Genomic DNA, 18,483 nt, shown 5'->3' with positions numbered 1-18,483 from the left:
CCACGCCTATTCAAACAGAGCGTTCCGATGAGGGGTCAAAATGGGACAGACAATAGCCTATTACTTCTAAAAAAAAAAAAAAATGTTATTTAATAATGAAATAAATTTAATTGATAACATTATAAGTGGACCTCAGAGAACAGTACAAAACAGTACAAAATAATAAACAAAGTCAGTTCATGATCCCTTTTAATGTACTGTATGTGGTTCATATGTTAGTTCATGGACTTATTTTTATTATAAGATGCTTTCATTATGTGGTGTCATCATAGAAATAGAACCAATACAGAGCAAACATACTTGCTTCCTAGAATACATATGAATCCAAGAATGGCTTTCTGAGCCAATATGCCACTTGTCATCTCAGCACAACGCATATCTCCAGCTATGGAAGTTTTTATATAAATATTGCTGGCAAACTGTGATGTGATTACGCCATCCGTCTTGCAGTGTTTGACTGTTCAATTCGCTTTCCCCTGATTATTGAAAAAAATAAACAAGCATGCTGTACAATATCTCTGAGGAGAGAAACATTTTTTTAGACTGTCAGAGTTTACGGTTGGGACTCAGGTAGATTAATCCTATCGCCTACATTGTTACACACCCAAGCAAATCCTCTAGCAATTAGAGACTCTCATTCAGGTGGAAGAGAGGATACAGAGACAGCAGGCTCAAGGCAACGAGACAGCAAGCATGCTGCCCGTGGCAGGTTGTGCTCCACAGGTATTTTGTGAAATGAGACTACAGCAACGTTAGATCTGGGTCACATTGAACATTAACAACAGACTGCTGGTTTCATGCAAACATATCTGTTTTGGTTTAGTAATGGCCTTTAGCATGCACAATGCATGCACTTGACCTCTTGCAGGTCATTGTGAACCAAATCATGTACGTGTCTTGACTAACAAATGTTTCTATGTCTCTATAAACAACATTGTGTATTATGTATTGCAATATTATAAAATGTTTATTGTTATATTAATGATGTGCTCTCCTGGTTTGAGCGCATTAACATTTTTTATTTCATTTATTTTTATCACTGCAAGCTGAATGAACACAATAAAGAAATGCCAAAAACTGCCCTAGTAGTTTACATGTGATATATTCTTCATAGCTAGCTGATTTTAAAAGTACGTTATCCAAAATTAAAGTGGCATTATTATGAAAAAGGAGCCATTTCAGCTCTGTATTCATACAATTCAGTATTTAATATAATTATTCAATTTAATTATTTTTTTAATATACAGTAGGATCTAAAAGTCAGAGACCACTAGCGCAAATGCTTCTATTTTGCATTTTTGTAATTTCAGTTTTTATAATTTTGTCTATTTTTTTTATTGTTGAGTGAAGATGATTTTCTCTGTTTTATTTTTTGGTATGACCATTTAGCACTCAAGCTGAATGACATGGTCTGAGACTTTTTAGATACATTGTTTTTATTTTATCACATCACAAAGTGCCTTTTTCTGTGCTTTTTTCACCACATTGCCTTTCTCTACCCATCTGTCCACATGGAGCCATTTCAGCTCTGTATTCATACAATTCAGTATTTAATATAATTATTCAATTTAATTATTTTTTAATATACAGTAGGATCTAAAAGTCAGAGACCACTAGTGCAAATGCTTCTATTTTGCATTTTTGTAATTTCAGTTTTTATAATTTTGTCTATTTTTTTTATTGTTGAGTGAAGATGATTTTCTCTGTTTTATTTTTTGGTATGACCATTTAGCACTCAAGCTGCATGACATGGTCTGAGACTTTTTAGATACATTGTTTTTATTTTATCACATCACAAAGTGCCTTTTTCTGTGCTTTTTTCACCACATTGCCTTTCTCTACCCATCTGTCCACATCCTCAAGGTCAGAAGAGTTGAGCCCGGGCGCTGAATACTAGAGCACTCCGAGCGAAGCACGGACACCGAACAGAGAACCGACGGCATGGCATCATCTCAGGGGAAGAGCGACCTCCGTTATGCGGACTGGATGTCAAGTTTACCGGACACCTTGCACAGTATTCCTCTTACCAACCTCGCCATACCGGGTAAGCCTTATTTTGCCTTTTAATGCGCGCATGGGAGGAATACTAACTGGACAGTGAGAAATTGCTGCAGATTTTTATAAATGAAATATGCTGCTTAGGGTCAGGTTCTTAAATGACTTAACTGACCGTTAAAAAAAAAGTTTTTTAATCATTTTAATCAACTCTTGTTCAAAACGCACATCGCACTGAGAGGTCACCCAAACGTAGATAAAATGGGTTCTGCTTATGACATAAGCTATTGTGTGACTGATAGGTTGTCGACATTAATATTGCTCCAATCTAGCGAGTTTATAATAATGTTAAGACGTGTGACAGAAATTAAATAGGACACTTGTTGCTCGGTGCTCGAAATCCGTCTCTGCGATGGATTAAGAGACAAATTAGCCTACACGTGTGCCACAGCCTTGACCTGATACAATATTACGAAATTGCACTGAGACCCACATTGTAGTTAGATGAGTAGTAAAAGAAAAAATATACCAGCGAAGTAAAGAATATTTCACTTTTTTTTTAACCTTACGCAACATCTCAACCACAGGCAATACTCTTAAAAACCCTAAACACCTTATTCACAAGTAATAATTTCCATAATACCTACACTCTTAAACGTATAGGTTCTTTATTTCCATCCGTGGTTCTATGAACCTTTAACATATTTGGAACTTTTCCACTGGAAAGTGTAGTTCTTTACAATAACTCTCAAGAACTGTTCACTGAAAGGTTTGAGAAACCCAGTATAGTTATTCTATGGCTTTGCTACGAAAATCCGCTTAAACGGATAGTTCACCCAAATATTTAAGTTTGATGTTTATCTGCTTACCCCCAGGGCATCCAAGATGTAGGTGACTTTGTTTCTTCAGTAGAACACAAACTGAGATTTTGAACTCCAGCCGTTGCAGTCTATCAGTCGTATAATGCATGGCAATGGTAACAAAATCTATGAGAGTAAAAAAAACATGCTAAATTTTTGGGTGAACTATCCCTTTAAAGAACCTCTATTTTTAAGAATGTAAAACACCTTATTCAATGCCTGTTCTCTCATCATATCCAAAAACACCTTTCTCACAGGCAGAACTCCCCATAATATGCTCCAATTGTGCACATAGTGACTTAGAAGATGTGACATAGGTGGCAATTATAGAAACTGTGATTGTTGACACTGTCCGGAAGTGCAGAGCAATAAAAATACATTGGAAGGCATGTTGGAATCAGATTCAAGGCTGTATTTACATACAGGCGTTGCCCATGTTCATGGTGTACAACCAATAATGATTCATCACTCGTTGAGAGTATGTCAGTATTTTATGTTGAGACAAATCTAATCAGTGACTGAGCTCTTTGTAGGAATCTGTTTAAAGGAATAGTCCCCCCCCCAAAAGAAATAAAGAAATAAGAAATAAAACAAGGAAAAGATCAAAGATGTGGATGAGTTTGATTCTTCATCTGAATAGATTTGGAGAAATTTAGCATTACTTGGTCACTAATGGGTCCTCAGCAGTGAATGGGTGCTGACAGAATGAGAGTCCAAAACAGCTGATAAAAACATCACAATAATCAGAGTACATTTTCAGCAGATTTCCATTTTTGGGTGAACTCTTCCTATAAATTTTTGTGCAGGCTTCACACTATGCTTAACTAAATGACTTTTTAAGCCCAGGGTTAAGCAACATTTTAAGCATTTATAAGAGAGCAGAGTTAAACCACACTTCAAATGCCAAATAAATACAGATGAATCCTAACCCAGGGCAAAGTATGAATAAACATAGAACAAGATGACCCAGGATTGCATTATTATTATTTCAAATGTGAAAAGCACAGTTTTCATCTTGTGCATTTAAAGGGCTTTTTATGACCTACATTAGTTCTGAATGGCTCTGAAAGTAAGAGGTTTTGGGTTTTATATAGTGGAGTATGGGTAGTTGAACTGCACCAAAGGGTGGAGCAATCAGCCTGGACAGCTCTGATTAAAACCCCTGATTAACGTCTATGTCACTGATTTTGACCCTGTGTCACAGGGACCAATTAACTGGCCTGCCACCTCCAAATCAACTTGTTAATCATCAATTATAGATTCTGATTTCTTGATCGTACTATACAGTAAGTAACATACTGTATAAGTGCAAATTTAGCTGCATCATTTGCATGGACGGCTACAGATGAAAAGATCACCAAATGCCACTGATGCTAGTCTCTGCTGGATTCATCATTCCAGCAATAGTATAAAAGCAGTATTCTACTTAAGGACAACTTGACCCACTGCCATCATCACTCTTGTAAAACTTTTGTAAAGCAGTGTTGTCGGTTAGTATAAAAGCAGTATTCTACTTAAGGACAACTTGACCCACTGCCATCATCACTCTTTTGTAAAACTTTTGTAAAGCAGTGTTGTCGGCGAGGCTGTAGGTGGGTGATGAAAAGTTGTAGTATAGCAGCTGTTTATCAAAAAGCTCTAAACAAATTAAGTCTTCGGTAAGAATTCTGGCCACATACCACTCCCACACAGATATCTTGCAAAACTGTGAGCTTTTTGAGCTTTTGAGAACTTACAATGCGCGGTTAAGATTAACTCTTAAAGACAAGGAAAAAAGATCCATTAAAATGTAAGCACTCTGCCCAGGGGCTTGTATACAACTGACACTGAATGAAAAAGTATCTGTCTATTCATCTGTCCTTGTATCCATCCACCCATCCATCCATCCATCCATTGTAGAAATGCATTTATCATCTGCAACAGTTAAAGCTTTTTTTTTTACATCCATTCATTGATTCATTGTGACCCCATGTTAATCAAGCTTGATTTTGCTTAAGCCACTGGCAAAAGAGTATTTTCTGAATTTTTCAGTTTAGCTGTACATGGATATAATTAGAGAAAGCAATGGTCATTTTAGCTCCTCGGGATCAATTCCTAAAACATAATCATTGATCTTTCGCCATTGTCTCATGCATATTTCAGTAGTGCTTTATTTCAGCCTGAGGCACTTTCATAGGCTGCTGGAGGTTTGCATGATTCTCCAGAAAAAGAATATTTTAGTTTTTTTGAAACTTGCATAATGCACTTTGTTTTACCTTACAAGTCTATATTAAAGACACCATTATCCAGAATCGACCTATTTACTTTCTTAATGCATGTTCTTGGTTTTCTGTGTTATGCTGGTGTTGTTCTAGTGCATATTATTCCCATGGAGATTTTAAAAAGTCTCTGTTAAAGCCATAAACCAAACCAACGAGCTACACAATAAATCACAATTATACAATTTTGGATTTTAAGCTAAAAAAAAAAAGATGTCAAATTGGATAAAAAGACAAAGATACAGAAAGACTGCACTTAGCTTTAATGAAGGAACAAATACCCAAGAAGCATTACGAATGAAATCATTGAATTTAAAAACAAAGAAGAACTATAACTGTTGATTTAAAGATTGTATTGAAAAGTATGTTTTATGTTTATTGCATAATATGAATATGTATTTAGTATATAAATAGTTTGAGAGCGTAGGGAAATGGATTCTATCATTTGTGGTGCTTCCTGGAAGTGGGCGGAATTCTTTTGGTGCAATTTGCTTGCCGTGATTCTCTGATTGGTGGAGATTTATGTGCAGACTCATGGATAATGTAGTTTTTCACCAGGAATTCCGCTGTTTAACATGATTATTTAAAAAAATAAGTTTTTGATGGCTTCATGAAAAGCATACCATTAACAAACTCATAGTTCACAGTAGGTCTGTATTTAACAATTATAAGTTATCATTCAAATCAAGTTCCTCTATGGAGAAAATGAATGTGATTTTTACTTCCAGAACCCGACTAATGCATTCTATAGCGCTCCACCTACCAAATTTGCTTCACTTTTCACAATCCAATCAATTTTAGGGTAAAATCAAATCTCACTCTACATTTCCTTGGAAATACATCGTATTAGTAAATCTTGAACTTTCTCATTTCTAATAACAATTCCTTCCTATACAGTCATTTTAGAAAGCCATCTGCTTTAAACATCATCAAAGTCAGTATGTGGACGTAATATAGGGCAGGATATTTTTAAGCACTGCCACTCAAAAACTGACTCTGCCACCTCCTGCGGTGTGAAGGTCAATGCTTGCGCTAAGAGAATCTAGTGTGTCTTTTATTTCCTCTATCGGAACTCTTTTTATAGTCATTCCAAATTAAGAGGCTCAAGAAATCATTGTAGCCTCTCAAACCTCTCTCTAAGATTAAAGATTCGACTGATCCTCCTGTTGCAACTCAACATTGTTTACTTGCAGCATCAGTATTGGCAGTATTTTGGAGGTCGGCTTGTCGTCCTCCACATACACACTTGCAAAAACGTGAATCATTCTCCTATTGGCAAACAATAGGCATCTTAGAGAAATGCTTTTTTTTTTTGCAGAGGCAGGCTTTTGTGTGGCTTGTCTTACACTACTGTGCTCTGCTGGATGGCTGGCTTGATGAGGTCGTCACCCTGTTACAGTTGGCATTGTCACAAGCACAGGCAGCAGGACAGGGGCAGAGGAATTGTGTCATTGCTGAAGTGACAGGCCCACAGAATAAGCAGGACACCGCTGCTTTATCAGCTACCTGCGCCTTGAAGGTACGCAGGGTGTTGCAGTTCAGAGACAGACATGGAACCTGGTCTTATTAGATGTTTATGGAGAGCTATAAACCGCCAAAAACCATTAAACCATAAACCAAAGCCATTCATGCCGCGACTCTCATAAGGGAATGTGTCTCTGCCCCTTAATCATATTTAGTATGTAATCAGCTATTTGAGTGGCAGCCAATGACGACACTGAAGAAACAGAAAAACAGTATTTATGCCATACAAGCATAAACATTTTATTTTATGCAATGTATTTAACATGGGACATTTTGCTGATTAAAAGCAACATTACACTACTGTTCACAAGTTGTAAGATTTTTTTAGTGTTTACTAAAGAAGTCTTTTATGCGCTTATTTAAAATAACTAAATCATTAAATGTCATTTATTCCTGTGATGGAGAAGCTGAATTTTCAGCATTATTAGTGTCACACATTAGTCTTCAGTGTCACATGATCCTTCAAAAATCATTCTAATATGCTGATTTGCGGCTCAAGAAACATTTATTATTATTATCAATGATAAAACAGTTGTGCTGCTTAACATTTTTGTGGAAACCATGATACTTTTTTCAGGATTCTTTCAAAAATTGTTAGTTCAAAAGAGCAGCTTTTAATTAAAAAAAATAAATCTTTTGTAACATTGTAAATATATTTACTGTAACGTTTGACCAATTTAATGTATTCATACTGAATAAAAGTATTAATTAATGATGGTATTGACAAAAGCATATACCATCAATTGACCCTTTGCAGGAAGCTTGATTAACAGGCGATCTGATCAATCATGATGCCGAATCTGCCATTTTGTCCAAAAAAAAAAAAAACAGAAAGGAGAGTAGATTAACGTCGATGGACTAGACTTTAACTTGAAAAATGGTGTGTATTGACGTGTTTCTGTGGTTGAAACAAAATATCTTCTGATGTTCAGTTATGTTTATTTCGTGCTATAACTAGTAAAGAGCAAGAGAAGATCGGTTCACGTGCTGCTTGTAACGAGGAGCTACTGCGATCTGTCATGACACATTAAAGAGCCACAAAATGGTATTTATTGTTAAATTTGAAAATAAATTGAAAGCTGAGATTTGTTTCATACTAAAAATAACCTGCTCTGTCTTGTCTGTTGGTGCGTTGTCAGTCTCCTCTTTGCTCCACGATGTCGTTTTCACTGCATGAGAACATGATGTGTGGAGTGAGAGCACCGTGGCTTGTCAGACATGGGAACAGTAGCGAAGGGGGGCAGGTCTTTGCAAAGGGTTAATTAACAACATCATAGTTCAGAGTAGGTCTGTCTTTATCAGTTAAGTTATTGTTAAAATAATAATAAACATAAAAAAAAGTCTTTATGACCCCAAACTTTTGAACTGTACTGTATCTAGATTCTGATTCTCTTGTTAAAATTATAGTGAGTGATAGTGTTAAAAGCATCAGTAAGAATAGGTTAAAAATTACAAACCAGTCAGTAATGTTTTGCATCATATTCCATAATTTTCTTTGAAAAATGATTGTGCATAAAGCTTTTATGGATTTATACTATCTATGTATTACTTGTATTATTGCAAATTAAAAAATGTCTATTTCAAAGACATTGGAATTTTTTATTGCAGTTTATATATTGTTTATAAATAATATAATATATTTAAAAATAAAGCTTCACAAACAATTTTTTGTTGAATGAACAGTAAAGATGTTTGCAGGGCACAACTGGAGTTATCATGCCCTATTTTTCATACATGGTAGCGTATGTAATCCCACCTATTCACTAATGAAGACTAAGTGGGATTGTGCCATTTACCAGAGCTTTTTGTTGATGAGCTTCACAGAGGGTTCGTAATCTAACTGCAGTGGTATGTTAGAAATGCTCTTGCCCAGTCTAGCCATTTGACCTTGAGGCAGCAGGAGAGTGCCATTAGAAACTCATCTGCTATGCCAAGTCTTTTTCCTGTCCATGAACGGCACCCGTGGCCAGTTATGGGCTAAACACTTGGACTGATTGTACATGCTCCGTTGGAAAGCAAAAAAATCGAGGCACATCTTTGTTGCATGTAATTGTTCTCTGAAAATTATTTTAATTACACATTTTTCTCTTCTCCTATCACAAATTTTTCTTCATAGTAGAGCATTGCATTGCTTTGATGTCAAAAATGCCTACCCAAAATGTTTCCTGTGGTGAAGTGTTGGAATTATTTATTTATTTTCTGACAGATCACACACACATGGCCACATACAAAATGATTTAAATTACTTAAAGTTGCACTAGAGGCATAAAAAATCGTAATGGATTCAAATCTTGAAGGCACTGTTTGTTCTTGTCTGATTCATCTTTAGATCCTTCTATACATCCAACTGTTCATCCATTAATCCTGCACTTTAGACCCAAAAGAGAGGATTTTTAGCCTGCCATGTCTCAATAAACAAGATAAATGGAAAAGATTAAGTGATCATACATGAAATTGCACAGTTTTCCTGTAATGATGACTTTTTTCCTGCTGAACTGAGAGGCCGTCCCCTGTGGTTGACAGAGACATGTCAATCGTTTGTGATAAGTAGTTAAATCATCACTCAGCAGCCTAAGGGTTCACGTAAACCCTTGAATCGAATCTGCTGTATGTTTTGCTGTTGCTGGTTTGTTTTTTAGTATGACCAGCATGTCTCTGAGCTGCATTATGTGATGTTGGACAGGTAACCCATGGAGATTTTGAAAGATCACATTGGAAAATAATTAATGCTAGCCTTCATTCACCATATGTACAGTATATGAACAAAAACACATTAAATCAAAAGATAAAGGCTTATGATGTAAACACTGCAGCACTTTCTCATCTAGGTTCTGTTCAGTGATGCTATGAACAGGTGTTTTGTGTCATAACTGTTACTATCCGATGTATGTTAATAATAATAATTATTATTAATTCTAATAGTAATTAATATTATTTTGTAATATTTTATATTTATTTATGTTAATATTAATATATGTTTATATTACAATTATTTTAATTGATATATTTTCTGTTTGTGTGATAATATAATTAGCTTTTTATCTATTTTACTCTAGTCAGGTCTGTGACTTCTTTGAACAACAAAATGTATTGTCTCTGGATAAATCGCTAGATTGCATGTTTCAAAAACAAAAATGAGTCTTTAATCTACTCTAATGTGCCTCCTCTCAGCGGTGAAACATGAGCCCAGTCAGTTGCTTTCATTTTGTTAAATTGTCCATTTTCCCAGAAATAATTTCTCAAACCTTCCTAATATCAGCTCAGTGCATCTCAAAGCAAGGATCTCATAACAAGGAGATACTCCTTTGCATTTAGCCGAGGAGCTATTAGAACGCCAAATAAAGGTGTCCTCATGGAGCTGAAGTTGTTCGGACCTGTTGAATTTGACATGGTTTTCTTCTGTTAAACAATAAAGCTTCGGTGTAAGTTCACTTTCCTTTTTCTTTAAGTTTTGCACAACACCGTAAGGAGAAATAACAAGTAGTTATTAATAATTTTTAAAAAATGTAATAATAGAGGATGGCAATAAATAAGAAAACGTGTTTAAATAGTAATGTAAAGTGCTGTTTCCATAAAAACTGATTTACAATTATGCTCATATCTTACCCTTCACAGTCTCTGATTCAATAAAATGCACATGGAAATTGTGTTAGTGGAGACTTCCCTCCGTTTCCACGTACCAGAAGGCATTACCTATGTAAAGGAGGGAAATGAGACATATACTGTTACTCATTAATCTGAATTTGACACAGGAGGTAACAGCAACAGAATCTGCATATTTCCAGGCTGATCTGTTTAATGAACATTCATTAGATATATGACACACAATATTGTCATAATAGAGACAGATTGTCATTGAACTGGGAAAACTGTAGCAAATCTCTGAAGGTTGTAATTCGTTCTTTCTTTCTTTCTTTCTTTCTTTCTTTCTTTCTTTCTCATTGATTTGTTAAAAGCAGCATCTAATGCTTCCATCATTTCGACTGGTTTTGGTGTTGTGGTGTTTGCTGAGATGTCTTTGCCAAGCAGACAGCTGTTTGCCTAATGGTCCTTTCCCATGGTGAATGTTGATGGCTACAGTGCTGCATTCAGATGCAGAGATGCATTGTTTATTCATCAAAAATAATATTCTGAGAGTCTCTCTCACACGCACCGGTTATAGACTGATTAATGCTTTCATTTAATTACATTAGCAATGCATCTATTTAAATAGTTGTTTTGATTTTTGGAGATCAAACATAGCACCTGGCTTTGCTCTGTCTTTAAATTGAAAGCGTGCTTGTGAACACCATGTTATTATCATGTAGGCCCTGGCAACGCTTTTCCTCCTGCTGCAGTCTGGATGCAAGTGTTGGCTATTGCATTATTCCATTTAACCATTACAACAGCCATTATATGTATTGTGTATACATTATATGTATACTTATATACAAAAGTACTGCAGATTGTCAGGCAGTATTGGATTTAAGTCTTTTTCAGAGCAAGTTACCTTAAAATCATTGTTCTCATAATTTTTAGAGCAGATGGCCCTGTCCCATTTGGCACATTTAATGTGCATTCAAAGTCTTGTGCATGTCTGTGAAGTCTACAAGATCATAAAGCAGGACCGTTCTATAACTTTACCAGCAAGGAGCCAAAACTGAATATTTTCAGGGACATGCCTGCCAGAATATTCTGTGTCGATGAAAAGCTGCTCTCTATAACTTAACTTAAATATCAGTTTTTATTTCATTCTTAAATTTAAAAATATTTAGTCAAAATATAGTTAAATATAAACTTTAATTAAATTACTTAAATAGATCCACAGAATAAATCTTTATTATTAAATGTATGTACACCACCAATATACACTACCAATACATTTATCAAAAGTTTGGGGTAAATAAGATTTTTTTTTAAATGTTTTTATGTTATGGGCACCAAGGACTCAGTGATCAAAAATACAGTACTGCCAGTAATATTATTAAATATTTTTACAATATAAAATAACGGTTTTCTATTTTACTATATTTTTAAATATAATTTATTCCCGTGATGGCAAAGCTGAATTTTCAGCAGCCATTATGCCAGGCTTCAGTGTCACATGATCCTTCAGAAATCATTTTAATATGCCGAATTGCTGTTCAAGAAACATTTTATCAATGTTTATCAACAGTTATGGAAACCATGATACTTTTTTTCAGGATTCTTTGATGAATAGAAAGTTCAGAAGAACAGCATTTATTTGAAATAAAATAATTTGCAACATTATAAATGTCTTTACTGTCACCTTTGATTTAGTGCATCCTTGCTGAATAAAAGTATTCAGTTATGTCAATGTTTGAATGTTATATTATATTACATTATAAAATTTTTGGCATTTAGAAAATTGCATTTGTTCACTCAGATGCCATCATAATTTTTATGTTCTCTCTCTAAATAAATATCTATACATTTATCAAAAGTTTGGGGTAAATAAGATTTTTTTTTAAATGTTTTTATGTTATGGGCACCAAGGACTCAGTGATCAAAAATACAGTACTGCCAGTAATATTATTAAATATTTTTACAATATAAAATAACGGTTTTCTATTTTACTATATTTTTAAATATAATTTATTCCCGTGATGGCAAAGCTGAATTTTCAGCAGCCATTATGCCAGGCTTCAGTGTCACATGATCCTTCAGAAATCATTTTAATATGCCGAATTGCTGTTCAAGAAACATTTTATCAATGTTTATCAACAGTTATGGAAACCATGATACTTTTTTTCAGGATTCTTTGATGAATAGAAAGTTCAGAAGAACAGCATTTATTTGAAATAAAATAATTTGCAACATTATAAATGTCTTTACTGTCACCTTTGATTTAATGCATCCTTGCTGAATAAAAGTATTCAGTTATGTCAATGTTTGAATGTTATATTATATTACATTATAAAATTTTTGGCATTTAGAAAATTGCATTTGTTCACTCAGATGCCATCATAATTTTTATGTTCTCTCTAAATAAATATCTCTAAATCAGAAATCTTCTCATCCAGGTTCCCACGACTCCTTTAGTTTTTACATCGACGAAGCCTCACCAGTTGGGCCGGAGCAGCCTGAGACCGTGCAGAACTTTGTCTCTGTGTTTGGCACGGTGGCCAAGAAGCTGATGAGGAAGTGGTTGGCGACACAGACCATGAACTTCACCAGCCAGCTGGAGGCGGGCATCCGCTTCTTTGACCTCCGCATATCCACCAAACCCAGAGACCCCGACAACGAGCTCTACTTTGCACACGGCCTGTTCAGCGCCACCGTACGTGAAGGCCTGGAGCAGATCAGCACCTTCCTGGCCTCCCATGCTCGCGAGGTCGTGTTCCTGGACTTCAACCACTTCTACGGCGTACAGAACCTCCATCACGAGAAGCTGGTCCAGATGCTGCGCACCATCTTCGGAGACCGACTCTGTCCAGTAGTGTTTGCTCAAGAGGTAAGCCTGAAGTACCTCTGGGAGAAAGAGTATCAGGTGCTGGTCTTCTATCACAATCCCATGGCTCTGGAGGTTCCTTTCCTGTGGCCTGGTCAGATGATGCCCTCTCCTTGGGCCAATACCACAGATCCTGAGAAGCTCATTCAGTTCCTTCAAGCCTCAGTAAAGGATCGGAGACGTAAGGGCACCTTTTTTGTGTCCCAAGTGGTTCTCACTCCCAAAGCAAGCACCGTCATGAAGGGTGTCACCAGCGGTCTGAGGGAGACCATCACAGAGAGGTAAGCTATCGCACACTGTTACAAAATCCATTCTGTGAAATGGTTGGCATCAAAGAACATGCTGACTCATTAGATCTCACTCTCTGTTATCTTCAAATCAGCACTAGGCAGATTTTTTTACAGTCCCAATTTAATCTCATTACAGTTATTAGTCGTTGCTCAGAGTCTCTTGGGTTTCACTGATCAGGATTTGTCAGGCTTGGTTAGAAACATGAAACTCTTGGCAGAAAGCAGATTTCAAAATGCATTAATTCAAATGACTGAGAGGGGGTCTTTCTGCTTCCTGCATGGAATACATTGGCATCTGCGGCTGTCAGAGGATGATCTTATATTATTTCTTTCTCGCCCATCAGCAGGCATGATATATTGTGTGCCACTGGGCATGCAGCTAAGCACAGCTATATTAACTAGGCATTGGAATTGTAAAGGAATTGAATAATTAGATTCCTCTCAGTGATTCTGGTTTCCTAAAGGAATGATTCTTTTAGTATTTCTGAGGAAGAAATATTTGGAAAATATCTTTTTTTCCAGCTGATTAGATAATAAATATTTGTAAAACAATTCTTGCAAAATATGTTCTTACCCAGACGTCTCCGCATATCCACCAAACCCAGAGACCCCGACAACGAGCTCTACTTTGCACACGGCCTGTTCAGCGCCACCGTACGTGAAGGCCTGGAGCAGATCAGCACCTTCCTGGCCTCCCATGCTCGCGAGGTCGTGTTCCTGGACTTCAACCACTTCTACGGCGTACAGAACCTCCATCACGAGAAGCTGGTCCAGATGCTGCGCACCATCTTCGGAGACCGACTCTGTCCAGTAGTGTTTGCTCAAGAGGTAAGCCTGAAGTACCTCTGGGAGAAAGAGTATCAGGTGCTGGTCTTCTATCACAATCCCATGGCTCTGGAGGTTCCTTTCCTGTGGCCTGGTCAGATGATGCCCTCTCCTTGGGCCAATACCACAGATCCTGAGAAGCTCATTCAGTTCCTTCAAGCCTCAGTAAAGGATCGGAGACGTAAGGGCACCTTTTTTGTGTCCCAAGTGGTTCTCACTCCCAAAGCAAGCACCGTCATGAAGGGTGTCACCAGCGGTCTGAGGGAGACCATCACAGAGAGGTAAGCTATCGCACACTGTTACAAAATCCATTCTGTGAAATGGTTGGCATCAAAGAACATGCTGACTCATTAGATCTCACTCTCTGTTATCTTCAAATCAGCACTAGGCAGATTTTTTTACAGTCCCAATTTAATCTCATTACAGTTATTAGTCGTTGCTCAGAGTCTCTTGGGTTTCACTGATCAGGATTTGTCAGGCTTGGTTAGAAACATGAAACTCTTGGCAGAAAGCAGATTTCAAAATGCATTAATTCAAATGACTGAGAGGGGGTCTTTCTGCTTCCTGCATGGAATACATTGGCATCTGCGGCTGTCAGAGGATGATCTTATATTATTTCTTTCTCGCCCATCAGCAGGCATGATATATTGTGTGCCACTGGGCATGCAGCTAAGCACAGCTATATTAACTAGGCATTGGAATTGTAAAGGAATTGAATAATTAGATTCCTCTCAGTGATTCTGGTTTCCTAAAGGAATGATTCTTTTAGTATTTCTGAGGAAGATATTGGAAATATTTTTTCCAGCTGATTAGATAATAAATATTTGTAAAACAATTCTTGCAAAATATGTTCTTACCCAGACGTTTAAAGGGGTCATATGATACGATTTCAATTTTTCCTTTCTCTTTGGAGTGTTACAAGCTCTTGGTGCATAAAGAAGATCTGAAAAGTTGCAAAGACTAAAGTCTCAAAACCAAAGAGATATTCTTTATAAAAGTTAAGAGTTAACCACGCCTACCTAAAACAGCTCGTTCTAACACGCCCCCACATACCTATGCCACGATCTGGGAAGATTTGCATAACGCCGCCCAAATGTTCACGCAAAGAAAGAAGGCGTAACTTTTAGTCTCACTGTAGTATTGTTGATGCTGCAGCCATGTCCTGAAGACGCTGTGTGCTTCGTTGTGAAAGCGAAACTACTTTGTTTGGTCTTCCAAAAGAGGACGATATCCGCTTCATCAAGCCTAGAGCTTATCTGTGCTGGTCGCTGAGGAAATACATCAACTTTCACCGTGGACAGAGCGGAGTCCAACCCACCTCAGCTCACTCTATCCCGGCCTCAGTACACGCTAAGCCGGGGCTTCCCCTCACGGTAGGCCGCTGTGTTTTTCGTTGCCACTGATGATTCAAACGCGAGTTTTGGGCAGTAGCACTTGTTGTTTGTCATTTCTCCGATCACAAATGCAGACAGAGTTTTATGGTTATGCGGCGCGATGCAATGCAATGCATAAAAAGACAGCATAAGTCATTATAATCAGTAATTGTGTCCCCACTGGATGCAACAAATGCCTAGTTTGTAATGGGTTTTAATGTTTATGTCTCGTCACTTCGGCCGGACACAGCATCAACAGTATGGTGAGGGGCGTAACATTTCCGTCTCACGCTTGAGGTATTCGGCCAATCACAACGCACTGGATAGCTGGCCAATCAGAGCACACCTCGCTTTTTCAGACCGATGAGCTTTGTAAAAATCAATGCGTTTCAAAAAGGCGGGGCATAGAGGAGAAACAATAATGTACAGTATGTGGAAAATAATGTTTTTTTTACTTTAAACCGCATAAACGCATTTCATTACACCAAATACACAAAATAATGTTCTTTTTAGCAGCATCATATGACCCCTTTAAATGACTCTTCATAGTCGTATCACAGATGCTGTACATAAAATTGGCGTTATATATGCAATACTAAAAAAAGCGTCAGAATTTTTAATGCATTTATTTATTTATTTAAAAAAATACCACCGACACACTTCCCCACATATTTCTGCAGTATCCAGTATGTATACTGTGCACAGTATGCAAACTTTCTATATGCATGAAATACCTAGATGACCTACTATATTTGCCAGAATCTGCTAAATATAACTCAAGTCCACTGAAATCAGTAAAGAAGCTGTGTTTGGAATGATATACTACCATACAACTCCTACTATATTGCAGTATGCTATCTGTACAGTGTGCTGTGAATATTATGTGAATTTTCTGTATGCATGGAAGTTCTGGATTACCCACTACATTTGCTGAAATCTGATGTATGCATCTGAAGACACTGCATGGGATACTGTTTCCCACAACGCAACGTGCTCCATGTGATGTTTCATCTTCAAATACGCGAAAAACAATATCGTTGGTAGGACATAAATTGCACCTCAATCTCAACGGCATGTTTCCGATCAAGTCAAATGATGCCACCTTTATCGCTATAGCATTTTATACAGTACAGATTGTTTCAAAGATATTAAATAACAATAATATTGCAGTAATATATAAATAACACCTATAAATAAAAATAATATTTCAATTATGCAAACAGAATTAAATTCAGTTGTAAAGCAGCTCTAAAAAGAAACCGTCTTTATTTAGGTACAAATAGCCCAATTTGTTGGCAGAAGCTATTTACATGAGCTCTGCTCACCAATGCCTGGCTGCGATAAATAGCATTGCCAAAGGCCGTAGTTTATCTGTAGTATCAATTGCGTATGTGAGTAAGACGTGAAATGATTGCTTTTGACTCAATGGACCTGAGTTTGAATCCGCCTTTTGCCAAACTCGTTCTTCTCCTTTTCCTTTCTCCTTTTTCCTATCAGGCCAGAAAGGCAATTATTTAAAAAAAAAAATAAAGGAAATATTTGAAAAGTGGAAATAAAATGCCTCATTAATAATACAGCGTTATTGGATATTGTTAGCGGTAAGTGTAGGGAAGGCTTTGTCCAAATAAGACGGCATCCATTTAATAATATTAATAAATATAATAATTTACACTCAATGGGCCTCATTTACGAAACGAACGTACGACAGAAAATTGAGCGTACGGTCGTTTTAACGCAACATTTGGAATTTATCAATATGGACGTGAGCGGTGGCTACGATCAAATCTCACGTCTGGTCTCAGCTCGTGTACGCAAGTTTTTGAGTTAGCTGAACTGCGCAGAGCATCGTAAATACGGTGGAGAATTGTAGATTGACAGCATTTTGTTCATTTTTATATTCCTGACCGTCAAACGAATATGGAGGACAAAACCTGCAAAAACAATAAATAAATACACAAATAAATAAATAAATGTGTGCATAAATGCACATATTCTTGTTTAAATACATAAATAAATAATTATATATGTAATGAAAGTAGGCAAATAAATAATATAAATTGGTGGGCAAATGGAAAATGTTTAAGGAAATGCTAAACTCATCCTAACTATTTTCCTTTGATCACTCATTTATTTCTGAATGTAGTTCCACTTTTGTTTCCTCTGCACAACATGCTAATGAGAGGGAGTCAATTATGCAAGAGTGGGCGGATCGTGTGTGACGCGCTTGAGCGTTTGCCTGCGCATGCGTATTAACTTCATCAGTCAAGGTGACTGATTATTATCTTACACTTTTTCATAAGGCTAGTTTTGTAGTTATAATCATGAGAGAGCTAAATCATGAAAGATTTTAAGTGGCCAATGTAAAATATTAATGTTTACATAGCTCTTAATTGCAATACTGAACCGTTATTTGCTTAATAAACATACTTTTGTCGCCTGTATTTTCTGTTCTGATAACTAATGGGAAAAAACGGTCTGTTCCTCGATTAAACCACTTCATACCAGTCATCTCACGATGACCATGGGATACTGATATTACAGTTGTCTCTAGCTGGAGACTCAATCGGGTTACAAAAATTGACGTCAGGAAACGACACTGGCCATTTCTTTGGGTCGTTTGTAAAGTCAGAGATACTGTACGGACAATACAGCTCAGTTTTTTATGCATGTTGCTCTGTTAAACGGAAAAAGTGACTTTACGTAGGCCTTACTGGATTTACACCATGCATCTCCTGTCAGCGGGAAAGCCACGCCCCCAGCTATCACATGACCCGAGCAAGTCCATGGTTGACACCCTCTCATTAGCATGTTGCACAGAGGAAAAATAAATGCAGAACTACATTCAGAAATAACTGAGTGATCAAAGGGAAATAAATAGGATGAGTTTAGCATTTCCTTAAACATTTT

The 18,483-nt window shown here is 36.8% G+C and overlaps 1 protein-coding gene across 1 annotated transcript in view; it reads left to right on the top strand.

Annotated features, from left to right (window-relative positions):
• Window positions 1-14,488, top strand: part of LOC107600019 (succinyl-CoA:3-ketoacid coenzyme A transferase 1, mitochondrial-like) — a 73,929-nt gene extending 59,441 nt beyond the window's left edge. The window contains exons 16-18 of the mRNA XM_016291786.1: window positions 11,090-11,117; window positions 12,661-13,369; window positions 13,957-14,488. Of these exons, the coding sequence (XP_016147272.1) occupies window positions 11,090-11,117; window positions 12,661-13,369; window positions 13,957-14,488 (1,269 nt within the window). The remainder of the gene's footprint in view (window positions 1-11,089; window positions 11,118-12,660; window positions 13,370-13,956) is intronic.
• Window positions 14,489-18,483: the final 3,995 nt, after the last annotated feature.

This window comes from Sinocyclocheilus grahami, unplaced genomic scaffold (genome assembly GCF_001515645.1).
Source record: "Sinocyclocheilus grahami isolate Dianchi unplaced genomic scaffold, SAMN03320097.WGS_v1.1 scaffold276.1, whole genome shotgun sequence".
Lineage (NCBI taxonomy): Eukaryota > Metazoa > Chordata > Actinopteri > Cypriniformes > Cyprinidae > Sinocyclocheilus > Sinocyclocheilus grahami.
The sequence above is the reverse complement of the archived record's forward strand: the minus strand, read 5'-3'. Positions and strand labels throughout refer to the sequence as shown.